A 13043-nucleotide genomic window follows, 5' to 3' on the forward strand; every position below is an offset into this window, starting at 1 on the left:
GGGAATAATGCTTCAGTTGTACTGGTCTCAGCTGTAGTGGTACAGTGAGTTTTTTTAGCAACATTTTAAAAATAAAACAAAAACTTGGCACCCAGCATGTACATTTATATAAAACAAAGACAGACAGAAAATGGACAAAAATCGGGAAGACAATGCACAGTTAAGATGGAGATTATTCCATGAACCTGCAATAATCAGGCAAAACAAGGCACCAATCTGATTTCTTCCTACTGCATCCCACTGTACTTGGATTTTTAGTCTGTTTCTCCTTTGATTGCAAATATTCCAGTTTTTGATGATTGGCACCTTTGTGCTAAATTTATTTTTGTATGAGAGTCATTATTAAAAGAACCTGTTACCTTAAATCAAAGGGTTTTTATCCTTGCATTGTTTCATACTCTGAGGAGACAAGCAGGAGTACTGATTCCCACCAAAACCCCTCTTGCAGTCAGCAATGCACCTTCAGTATGTTTTGCTGTGCCTTTCGTTCACATTAACTATTCCGTCACAATGCACCTGCATGGTAACCTGTTTTTCAGAAGTATGCTGATGGAATATTCCATAGAATGAGAACAAAGAAAATCTATTCGACCTAAAAGAAAAACGAGCAATGTAGCCGGACAAAAGTAAAGTAAAAATCTTACACAAGAAATGAGAAGGAAAAGGCAAAATTCACTTCAGATATAAAAGGATGTAACTCCCATAAGTCAATGAAGTTACATTTACTTACACCAGGGCTGAATTGGTTTTATGGATTTTAATAAAGGCAGTTTCTGAATGGGCACATTTTCTACCTTTCAAAAACTTTTTATTAATATTAAACAACATTAGGAAGTCTTGGCTGAAGCATTTTATCCATTTGGATGCTCTCTGCAGAGAGATTGCTTTCCTTGGACTTTCCTTCAAAGGCCATAAGCAAAAAGGGTACTTTCCGGAAGGGTTTGTTCTTAGGGCATCTTGAAGTCATTAATTAAAGCTCTTTTTACATCTAGCATGTTACAAGGCTTTGGGGAAAAGAATAAAAGAGAGATGGTTAGCTAAGGTGAAATTCAGGTTCCACTACCTTAGATAGAAACTCAAAGGATGGAGATGCTTTTTAAGAAGCCAAGAGATTGTGGCTTCTTATCTACTGTTGTTGTGTCTCAATTCTCTTACTCTCCTCTTTGATGGAGCAGAAATTGCTGCCATGCAGACCACATATCTGAAGGGTCAAAAAAATCAAGGACAAATTGATGTTTAGGGCCCTCACTTGTCATCCCTGTGATACAGGTGGAGAGGGGAACAAAAGAGATGGGAAGGAGAGATTAAATGCAGTACAGAAATGTAATGGAATTAATTTTTTGTGGAAAAGGCCAAAATACTTATCACACTTAAAAATACACACACATTTTCTAAATATTATGTTCTTATGCATGTAATTGCTATGGCTGTCATTTTGCACAGAGATACTGAACAGTTTGGAAATGGGACTGGTGGTGGTCTACTCAGTTGAATCACAGAAACATAGAAATGTTGGACTGAAAGGTGTCATATGGAAGACAAGATGGTCCACAAGGAAGTCTCATTATTAGGATGTGGTCCATCTCAGGAAAATGTTTCCGAACCCCTGATTTAAAGCATTCACATGCTAGTCTATGAGAAAAGATTTTGTTCTTGTATGAAGAGCTAAGTGGTTCTTTGGATCTGCCATGACTGGATGCTAGGTACTAAAAGTAACTGAACGCAGCTTTTTATTTATTTATTTTTAATAGAAACAAAAATATATTCTACAAATAAACTAAATACAGGGATTTCGGTAAAGTAAGTTGGTGTGCAGTCTAAGACAAAGGCTGGCACAAAGACAGGAACCATGGGATGGCTGCAGAGCAGTGTTTTATGACCATGGTTGGAACATTGGCTAATGTGTACGTGCAGCTCTGAATAGGTTAAACTGCTTTACAATGGTTAAAGATCAAGAAGCACATCACAAGACAATTAAAAGTGGGTCTCTGCAAAGGTAATTTCATAAGGAAAAATCATTGTTTTCTCAAACAAATGTTATATTTAATGAATGTGCTGTCTTATTATTTGGCTACATTTTCTTCAATTTATTCTTCTGATCCAAACTTCTTTCAGACATTTACTCACAAGATATTTTTTCTCTGGGTTGTGTGTGTTCGCAGCGTACCCTGGACCTATATTGTGGAGCCCTGACTTCCCTCAACTCTCCAAATGTTAGCCCCCCTTTCTATTATCCTTTTGACTACAAATAATTGGACAAGATACCAGTTACTCTTGACTCTGCTTTGCTTCGATACCTTAAGGAATTAATTTTAAAGATCCCTTATATTGTTTAATCCCAGCATTTAGTGCCCCTAATGCAATAAAACACATTGCAATAATGAGCTCACATGTTATCAACTGCAATTTGCTGATTTGCAATACGGTATAGCTATGTTACAGTTATTGCAATAAGGAACATAATTATACAGCTCAGTCACTGATTCATGAGGTTCTTTTATCAGAGACACTGCATCTTTGGTGTTCAAAATCTAGCATTGTTGCTGCAGTCAGAATTTCTGCTTAACAACTCTCACTTTGAGTATTTACTTCTTGAGTATGCTGGTGGGATCTGCCCTTCCAATTACTGGGTGTCCCTCCTGTCTCAATTTTTCATTACTACAGGTTTAAATCCATCAGGACATGCTGTGTTCTTCCGTCTCCTCAATCTTACACATGCCAGCACAGCTCTAACACCCTTGTGCCAATATAACAAACAAAAAGACAGTATTGTGAAGCTACAGTGCTTCAAGGAGAAGGAGCTCCTCTTTGGAATCCCCCGTTCAACTATCTGAAGGGGGGTTCCAAAGAGGATGGATCTAGACTGTTCTCAGTGGTACCAGATGACAGAACAAGGAGTAATGGTCTCAAGTTGCAGTGGGAGAGGTTTAGGTTGGATGTTAGGAAAAACTTTCACTAGGAGGGTGGTGAAGCACTGGAATGGGTTACCTAGGGAGGGGGTGGAATCTCCTTCCTTAGAGGTTTTCAAGGTCAGGCTTGACAAAGCCCTGGCTGGGATGATTCCGTTGGGGATTGGTCCTGCTTTGAGCAGGGGGGTTGGACTAGATGATCTCCTGAGGTCCTTTCCAATCCTGATATTCTATGAGCTAATACACAGGTAGCAAGACTCAATGGCTGGGCAAAAGACTATTTTGCAGTCTGGTAATTTTTGAACTAGGAGACTTCAAATGGGATTATTGGTTAAATTTCAGGATTATTTGAATCTGGAATATCTATTTGGAACAATGGTAATATGAAAATGAAAATAAAAAAACCTCAATAACTATTTTGAGCATCAGGCAGCGGAAACAATTTCAAAACCCATAATTTATGGCATTGAGGGCCTAGCTCTTGAGAAACGGTACATTGCTTACAATATGCATGACATTGCGAAATTGTTTACTCAAACTCAAGCAAAACTTTATAAATTAATCACAACAAATAATAAAAAGTTAAGGAAGGTAAAGAAATTTGTACTGCTTATGGGAGTTACGTGTTAACTACTATAACCAACTTATTTGGGAACACTGAAAAAGGAAAATTGCCTGAATTTACTAAAGATGAATGGTTAGCTAACTAATATTGCCCTCAGTATACAACAAAAACTATGGCTAACTGGCACTATGTTGACTCATATAAACAAATTCCTTTTTAGTATCATTCATACTTTGGGATTAGTGTCACCGCATCCTTGGAGGCACATCATTCAAAACAATCTTGCTTCATGTCTAGTTCCATATACATTTCTTTTATGGTATCACTACCAGTATTTCCTCAAACAGTATTTGACAAATTGGTTCCTGTCCATTCAGCAGGTTATCTGGAAGTCAGCACCTACATGAAACTAGATCTATGTCAACTACTGGTGTATCATGCAGCAATGCAAACCTGAAGAGCATCAACCATGGTTTGTTGTGCCAGCGATGTTTTTGACATTACAATCCAATGTGTGGCCACAATGGTTCAGGCCAATACAATGGAACAGAGAACTAGCTTCTCCTGTCTAGTGAAGCCTACCAGATGGCGACAACCAGCAGTAAGGGTAACCTTTAATACAGATGGACAATACCGTATATTAATTAATTACATAAAATTTATACATGGAGGCCTCACTTGATTCGTCACTACTCCAAACTTCTGTTTTCCTCAGGTAAGCGGCACAGTGGGACACTATAATAATGTCTATCCCAGTTTTCAGAATAAGTCATTTATCCTAAGGTAGCCCCAATATCAGGATGAGGTTGAAACTTATCTACCAGTTTTTAATGTGCATATGAATCCACTTACTTTAAATTGAAAAACATCACTAGATTAAACCCCCCGCCCCCCCCCCCCACACATTACTCAAATTAGCAATGACATGTGCAAGGCAAAACAAGCTTTGAATGACCTTATCCATTATGGAAATCTTGAAATACTGATTTCCCACACTTGAATAGAAGTTGCCTTTAAAGCTTTGCTTGTTTTACAAGGTGTATACAGTTATATAGGCTAGATAGGCCTTGTCAAGATTCCTTCCCCACTCTGAACTCTAGGGTACAGATGTGGGGACCTGCATGAAAACCTCCTAAGCTTATTTTTACCAGCTTAGGTTAAAACTTCCCCAAGGTACAAACTATTTTCCTTTTTCCCTTGGACTTTATTGCTGCCACCACCAAGTGTTTAACAGATATATAACTGGGAAAGAGCCCGCTTGGAAACGTCTTTCCCCCCCCAACATCCTCCCGAAACCCTATATCCCCTTTCTTGGGGAAGGCTTGATAAAAATCCTCACCAATTTGCATAGGTGAACACAGACCCAAACCCTTGGATCTTAAGAACAATGAAAAAACAATCAGGTTCTTAAAAGAAGAATTTTAATAGAAGAAAGTAAAAGGATCATCTCTGTAAAATCAGGATGGTAAATACCTTACAGGGTAATTAGATTCAAAACAGAGAATCCCTCTAGGCAAAACCTTAAGTTACAAAAAGACACAAAAACAGGAATATACATTCCATTCAGCACAGCTTATTTTCTCAGCCATTTAAACAAACGGAATCTAACGCATATCTAGCTAGATTACTTACTGAGTTCTAAGACTCCATTCCTTTCTGTTCCCGGCAAAAGCATCACCCAGACAGAGAGAGCCTTTGTTTCTCCCCCCCTCCAGCTTTGAAAGTATCTTGTCTCCTCATTGGTCATTTTGGTCAGGTGCCAGCGAGGTTATCCTAGCTTCTTAACCCTTTACAGGTGAAAGGGTTTTTTCCGCTGGCCAGGAGGGATTTTAAAGGTGTTTACCCTTCCCTTTATATTTATGACAGGCCTATATCTTTGATATAATCCTGTTCTCTTATATTAAGTATCCCATAATGCCTTGCATTAGCTGAAGTAAGCTTTGGCATAAGCAGATAGGAAACTTGTCAAAATCAAGATACATTCGTTCTATGTCTTAGAACAAGCTAGAGAAATACCTTCATGGACCAGTACCTGGAATGCTAGTATCCAAAACAAAGGTAAGGAAGGAACAGAACAAGTTAGGAACTGGGACAAACTGAGGGGTTGGATTCGAGTGATGTGTAAAGGATGTATGACTTTCGAAATCATCATATAATTATAATACCAGATGAAATGTGTAACTCTGGCAGCATATGCTCTGTGTAATGTGACTGTAACCCTGCTGCATGAGACGGCTTCCCACAGACTGGTATTGTACTGAAAACTTTTCCTGTACTATATTATTATTGGCTTAGAACAATAAATCTGACTATGTGGGTTATTTGGTCTCTCGAGTATATTTCATAATGAACCAGTGCGGTCAAGCAATGGACTAGATCATTTATCAACAAAATAATATTTGAACCTGGAATCAGTCATATACTTGTGAAACTCTGGTGGTGGCACAAGCTCTTTTCATACTCAAAACAAGATCTCCTCATGAGTAAAGTACCAACTGCTACTTCCACTGGAATCAGTAGCTGCAGATATGGCACAACATGCTAATTTACTTATGTCGTCACTGGAGGACCATTTCACTGAGGCCTTCTAAACCGGTGGTTCTCAAACTATTGTACTGGTGACCCCTTTCACATAGCAAGCCTCTGAGTGCGACCCCCCCTTATAAATTAAAACTGCTTTTTTATATATTTTACACCATTATAAATGCTGGAGGCAAAGCGGGGTTTGGGGTGGAGGCTGACAGCTCGTGACCCCCCATGTAATAGCCTCATGACCCGCTCAGGGGCCTTGACCCCCAGTTTGAGAACCCCTGTTCTAAACCAACACTGAGGGCACTCATGCCCATGTCATCCAGGTTTCTAATTGAGAGAGGCCTTCCCAGCTGCCTAGTCAGATTTATAAAAAACAACTGTTTCCCCTTGTGTCTGTAAATCCGGCTGCACGTCCCTGCTCAGAGACGATCAAGCATGGCCGTGCTGCTTGTGCACAGCAACACCTCCGGGGCCTGTCCACTGAGCTCCTCTGCTGGTGCCTGGCATTAGCTGCCACTTAAGAGCAGTATCTCCTTTTTTAGGCTGCTTCTCACACTCTTGGCCCCTCACCCATCTTTGAGCAGCTCAGCTCAAGAGAACAAAGATTAGGGTAACAGATAATTGGAATCAAGAAAGGGGATGAGGGAGAGGTAAGAAAAGGATGTGAGCTGGGCTAAGCCCATTGTACCAGTCAATTATAACAAACTGACTGGATCTTACGCATTGAGCAGAGAGAATCACTAGGCATTAGCTTCCATCAAGCAGCCAATTTTTCAACAGCTACTGCACATCCTCATTTTAATATTATTGTTCTCGTCAGATGCGGAATGTGATTTTTATGCTTTGCTGAAAATTCATCACTGTTGGCGTTAATAATCAGACACAGCACTAATTATCTTTGTTTTGTCTCAAGTCATTAACTAAGAAATGTGGAGGACAACTAATTTCTGGGGGACAACACATTAATGCTACACACAATGGGTCTGATTTTGAACCCAGTACGTAAAAGAAGAATAACTCCACTGAAGTCAACAGAGTTACACCAGTATAAGTCTGAGATCAGAATCGGGCCCATATATTAGTATGAAGCTACTGATGCTTATAAACCGTGCACGTTGCAGCAGAGCTTACTACAGGCAAGTCACTCAAGTGTGTGATGCACAGACGCTTGCGGCACCACATGATACCTTTGATCAGCTGTGGAGGAGGAAAACAGATGCAAACGGGTATTTTGAAATGAAAATTACTTAAGAAAAGTGCTTGAGACAGCGCTAGAATCCTCCGAGGGAAACCTCAAGTACGACTGAAATATGGAACATTTTTAACCAAAACATGGTTGCAGGTTGTATACAGGCAATACTAAGGGATAATGATGCCAAGCCAACATGCCGGTATGAAATATTTTCAAATTAAGAGCCAGACTGTTGCCAGCCCCTGACTGACATATGCCCCTCCCCACTTGTGATACCCATGCAAAAGTTAGCATTGTCTGTAATCTTTGTGCTCCTGTAGGCACAATGACTGCTGGATAGCTCTGCTAACCACCCCAAAGGTGACTGGACTGGCTGGTTTTCCACAGGAGCACTGGGACCAGATCCTCACCTAGCAGAAATCACTGTAGTGCCATTAAAATCAACAGAGCTGTTCTGAATTACATCAGCTAAGGATCAGGCCTAGTGCATCCCCTGAGAGGGGAGCAAAGGGTCATGCTACCAGAGCTCCCACTGGAGCAGGGAACATCTGTAGTGTCCCCCGTGAAGGGCTATGCTTTCAAACACAGCTGACCCTAACTTCAGTTGTTTCTATCTTGCTTTATTACAAACAGGGCCACAAAAGGTGGCCGAGAATGTAAACAGGGAATGTCATGAAAAATGGAATGCAGAGAGATGTATAGCGCAGTTATCAGCACCTTCTTCTTCTAAGCTGACTGCAAATCAGGCTGCATAGTAAACTTTGTATTGTGATTACCCTCTCCTATTTTCCATATGTATCACTGAGATTAAACCAAAGCCTCTTGACTGGAAGCCAGTGACAATTCACAGACGTACATCCTATCATCTGGGTTAAATTAAATTGACCAGGATAAGAGTAAATTCATTGGGTGGCTTATATCAAAACACCATAAACAGTTTCTCTTCTCAGCCATTCCAAAATTGTTTGTCCTCTTTTCAGGAACTCCAAGGTTATTCTGACCTGCTATGTGTTTAAACAAACAACAAAAACGAAAGAAAGCATGCACAAACAATTGTGAGCTTACCTCAACATAGAGAATAGGGAAAATTCCAATTTTATCTCCCAGCATTCCTTCTGCCCAGTTATCATCTACTCGTCTGATAACAGTCAAAATTTCATCCTACATTCAGAGAGATAAAATTCACACAATACAAAGTTAGATTTTATATGGAAAGAGAAAAATGCTTTATGATAACCCTAAATTCATTATCTAATTAATACATAAGATTTCTTCAGCCTGTAACTGCCTGCATGCTGTATAGTGATTGGCATGAAAAAGGTCAGTAATAACATTACTGGCAAATGCTATCTATATTACAGTTCTGAATATATTACAGAAGCTATTACAGTAGCACCTAGAAGACCCAACTAAGATAATTGTGCCAGGCACTGCACAAATCCAAGGGTGTCTTTACACTTGGAGCCGAAAGTGTACATTCCATCTCGAAGAGACATAACTGTGCTAACTCTGATCAACCTAGTGCACTCGTAAGTGAGTGTAGCAATGACAGTGCAAGCAGGGGGAGAAGCTAGCTCCCATGAGTCCATCCCTAGAATCTTGGATAGGTATGTACTAGAGGCAGCTCAATTTTGTGTGTGCCAACTCAATCAGAGCTAGCACAGGTATGTTTCCTTGAGCTGGGATCTACATCTCCAGCTTCAAGTGTAGACACACCCATAGTGAGAGGCAGTCTTTGTTCCAAAGAGCTCACAGTCTAAACAGACAAGACAAAGGGTGGACAGAAGCACAGACATTAAGTGACTTGCCCAAGGGCATGCAGCGAGTCAGCAGCAGAACAAGGACTAGAACCCAGGTTTTCTGACTCTCAGTCCAATGCTGCACTTGCTGAATCATACTGCTCTCTTGTAGGCATAAGAACACTTTTACCCTACACTCTGAACAGGAAATAACTGTAGGAACAGTGTGGTTATCAATGGTGATTCACTTTGCAACAGCGACTACCGTGTGTGGTTGAATCTATGTTTCATTGCCAAATGCTCATACTGGCCCAAATCTTCATAGGTGAAGACGGAGCAGAGGGCACAACTCAGCTGGTCCAAGATGGTGTATAAATGTGGCTTAAAGCCTTATTTGCATACACATCATCCATTGTGGACCAGCTGTCCACCACACTGATCCCCCAAAATGTATTAAAACAGACTGCAGATTGTCCCCAAGCCCCATGAGCCCCAAGGGGCCGATACAGCAGGTGTGGATCAACAGTTGTGACTATACCTCTGTAGCAGAGCGTACCTGGTTCTCCTGGCTCCTGCCTATGCTAGGCTCAGATAAAGTCACTCAGAGATCCTTGGGTTCTGAAACCACTGATGCATTTATTTACAAGTTTGTGCTCCCACCACCTTCTCACCAGGCAGCGTGCACAGCTTTGGGTTCCTTGTGTCCAAACCCAGGAGAGAAGGGCTTTCTTTCTTTCTTTCCGCCCTGGCTCTCCTTCGTCCCACCCCCTTTCTGCCTTCTTCCCAGCCTCTGATGTAGCCCTGGGCTAATTGGGCTGGCAGCTGGCTCTCATTCCCCTATTAGGGCAGGTTCTGTCCAGCCAGCTCCACTTTATTCACTTAAATGAGGCTGGCATGGCAGGGGGCTGATTCTGCAGCCCTCCTGCTCAGCACCCTATCACACACCTTCCCCTTCTCCAACCGCCAGGTTTGCCCATCTGTGTCCTCTTCTCCCCCTTCTGGACAGGGTCCTCCAGGGGAGCCCTCCGCTATCTTTCCCATGATCCTCCGGGTCCTCCTAGAGGGATTCTGCTATCCCCCATCTGCAGAAGCCACATTGCGTGGGGTTGGGCAGCCCCATAACTCTGCCGCCACCAAGAGGTCCTCGCACCAGTCACACCCCTAGGTGTGTCCCCCTTCCCTTTCTGCTTTTGCCCCCGCCAGAGGTTCAGGGTCAATCACAGTGCCCTCCTGGACCTCACATTCCTCAGACCTGTCAAGTGGGTCCTGAACCTGGTCTTCTGGGGGTCCCCATGCAGGGAGTTCAGTCGGGCCTTTCGGCTCCATGATGGGCCCTGGGGTGCATATGTCCTCCTGCCTTTGTTCCTCTGGTCTTTCCCAGGCTCGCCCCTGTTGTCTAGGGTTATTGACCTGAAGGACCCTCTCTCCCTTTCTCTGAGGGTGTTCCCTCTTTTCCATTTTAGGTTTCCTCCCCCAAGCTCCCTTTCCTCTTGGGGAGGGTTCCCAGTAGGTTCCCACCACCATGGGGTATGGCAGGCCCCCTACTACCCCTATCTACATCCAGTGGAACCGGCCCTGGACCTCCAGGGGCAGCTGGGCCATTGGGCACTGCCTCTTATCCTCCTGGATGCACTCCACACTCAGATTGGCTCCAGGAATCACACACTCGGGCTTTACTAGTCCCCTCCTTAAGGGGGAGCAGGCTGAGGCTGTGTCCACTAGACCGCGCTGGGGTCTCCTCCCAACCATCAGGGGAATGATGGACAGCCGCCTCCCTTTCCCTGGCCCTCTCATGTTGGTCCACCTGCAGAACTGGATGAATCATAGAATATCAGGGTTGGAAGGGACCTCAGGAGGTCATCTAGTCCAACCCCCTGCTCAAAGCAGGGCCAATCCCCAACTTAATCATCCCAGCCAGAGCTTTGTCAAGCCTAACCTTAAAAACTTCTAAGGAAGGAGATTCTACCACCTCCCTAGGTAACGCATTCCAGTGTTTCACCACCCTCCTAGTGAAAAAGTTTTTCCTAATATCCAACCTAAACCTCCCCCACTGCAACTTGAGACCATTACTCCTTGTCCTGTCCTCTTCTACCACTGAGGATAGTCTAGAACCATTCTCTCTGGAACCACCTCTCAGGTAGTTGAAAGCAGCTATCAAATCCCCCCTCATTCTTCTCTTCTGCAGACTAAACAATCCCAGTTCCCTCAGCCTCTCCTCATAAGTCATGTGTTCCAGACCCCTAATTATTTTTGTTGCCCTTCGCTGGACTCTCTCCAATTTATCCACATCCTTCTTGTAGTGTGGGGCCCAAAACTGGACACAGTACTCCAGATGAGGCCTCACCAACGTCCCTCGATCTGCTCGCTATGCCCCTACTTATACATCTCAAAATGCCATTGGCCTTCTTGGCAACAAGGGCACACTGCTGACTCATATCCAGCTTCTCATCCACTAGGTCCTTTTCCGCAGAACTGCTGCCTAGCCATTCGGTCCCTAGTCTGTAGTGGTGCATTGGGTTCTTCCATCCTAAGTGCAGGACCCTGCACTTATCCTTATTGAACCTCATCAGATTTCTTTTGGCCCAATCCTCCAATTTGTCCAGGTCCCTCTGTATCCTATCCCTGCCCTCCAGCGTATCTACCATTCCTCCTAGTTTAGTATCATTCGCAAATTTGCTGAGAGTGCAATCCACACCATCCTCCAGATCATTTATGAAGATATTGAACAAAACCGGCCCGAGGACCGACCCCTGGGGCACTCCACTTGACACCGGCTGCCAACTAAACATGGAGCCATTGATCACTACCCGTTGAGCCCGACAATCTAGCCAACTTTCTACCCACTTTATAGTGCATTCATCCAGCCCATACTTCTTTAACTTGCTGGCAAGAATACTGTGGGAGACCGTGTCAAAAGCTTTGCTAAAGTCAAGAAACAATACATCCACTGCTTTCCCTTCATCCACAGAACCAGTAATCTCATCATAGAAGGCGATTAGATTAGTCAGGCATGACCTTCCCTTGGTGAATCCATTCTGACTGTTCCTGATCACTTTCCTCTCCTCTAAGTGCTTCAGGATTGATTCTTTGAGGACCTGCTCCATGATTTTTCCGGGGACTGAGATGAGGCTGACTGGCCTGTAGTTCCCAGGATCCTCCTTCTTCCCTTTTTTAAAGATTGGCACTACATTAGCCTTTTTCCAGTCATCTGGGACTTCCCCCGTTCACCACGAGTTTTCAAAGATAATGGCCAATGGCTCTGCAATCACAGCCGCCAATTCCTTTAGCACTCTCGGATGCAACTCCTCCGGCCCCATGGACTTGTGCACGTCCAGCTTTTCTAAATAGTCCCTAACCACCTCTTTCTCCACAGAGGCTGGCCATCTACTCCCCATGCTGTGATGCCCAGCGCAGCAGTCTGGGAGCTGACCTTGTTAGTGAAGACAGAGGCAAAAAAAGCATTGAGTACATTAGCTTTTTCCACATCCTCTGTCACTAGGTTGCCTCCCTCATTCAGTAAAGGGCCCACACTTTCCTTGGCTTTCTTCTTGTTGCCAACATACCTGAAGAAACCCTTCTTGTTACTCTTGACATCTCTTGCTAGCTGCAGCTCCAGGTGTGATTTGGCCATCCTGATTTCATTCCTACATGCCCGAGCAATATTTTTATACTCTTCCCTGGTCATATGTCCAACCTTCCACTTCTTGTAAGCTTCTTTTTTATGTTTAAGATCCGCTAGGATTTCACCTTTAAGCCAAGCTGGTCGCCTGCCATATTTACTATTCTTTCGACTCATCAGGATGGTTTGTCCCTGTAACCTCAACAGGGATTCCTTGAAATACAGCCAGCTCTCCTGGACTCCTTTCCCCTTCATGTTAGTCCCCCGGGGATCCTACCCATCCGTTCCCTGAGGGAGTCGAAGTCTGCTTTCCTGAAGTCCAGGGTCTGTATCCTGCTGCTTACCTTTCTTCCCTGTGTCAGGATCCTGAACTCAACCAACTCATGGTCACTGCCTCCCAGATTCCCATCCACTATTGCTTCCCCCACTAATTCTTCCCGGTTTGTGAGCAGCAGGTCAAGAAAAGCTCCCCCCCTAGTTGGCTCCT

At 43.4% G+C, this 13043-nt stretch overlaps 1 protein-coding gene across 2 annotated transcripts in view; it reads right to left on the minus strand.

The window, feature by feature from the left end:
- Positions 1-13043, minus strand: part of SH3RF3 (SH3 domain containing ring finger 3) — a 393578-nt gene that overhangs the window by 104008 nt on the left and 276527 nt on the right. For both annotated transcript variants that reach the window (XM_037897489.2, XM_037897480.2), the window contains exon 3: positions 8264-8359. In XM_037897489.2, the coding sequence (XP_037753417.1) occupies positions 8264-8359 (96 nt within the window). The remainder of the gene's footprint in view (positions 1-8263; positions 8360-13043) is intronic.

Source organism: Chelonia mydas, chromosome 1, assembly GCF_015237465.2.
Source record: "Chelonia mydas isolate rCheMyd1 chromosome 1, rCheMyd1.pri.v2, whole genome shotgun sequence".
NCBI lineage: Eukaryota > Metazoa > Chordata > Testudines > Cheloniidae > Chelonia > Chelonia mydas.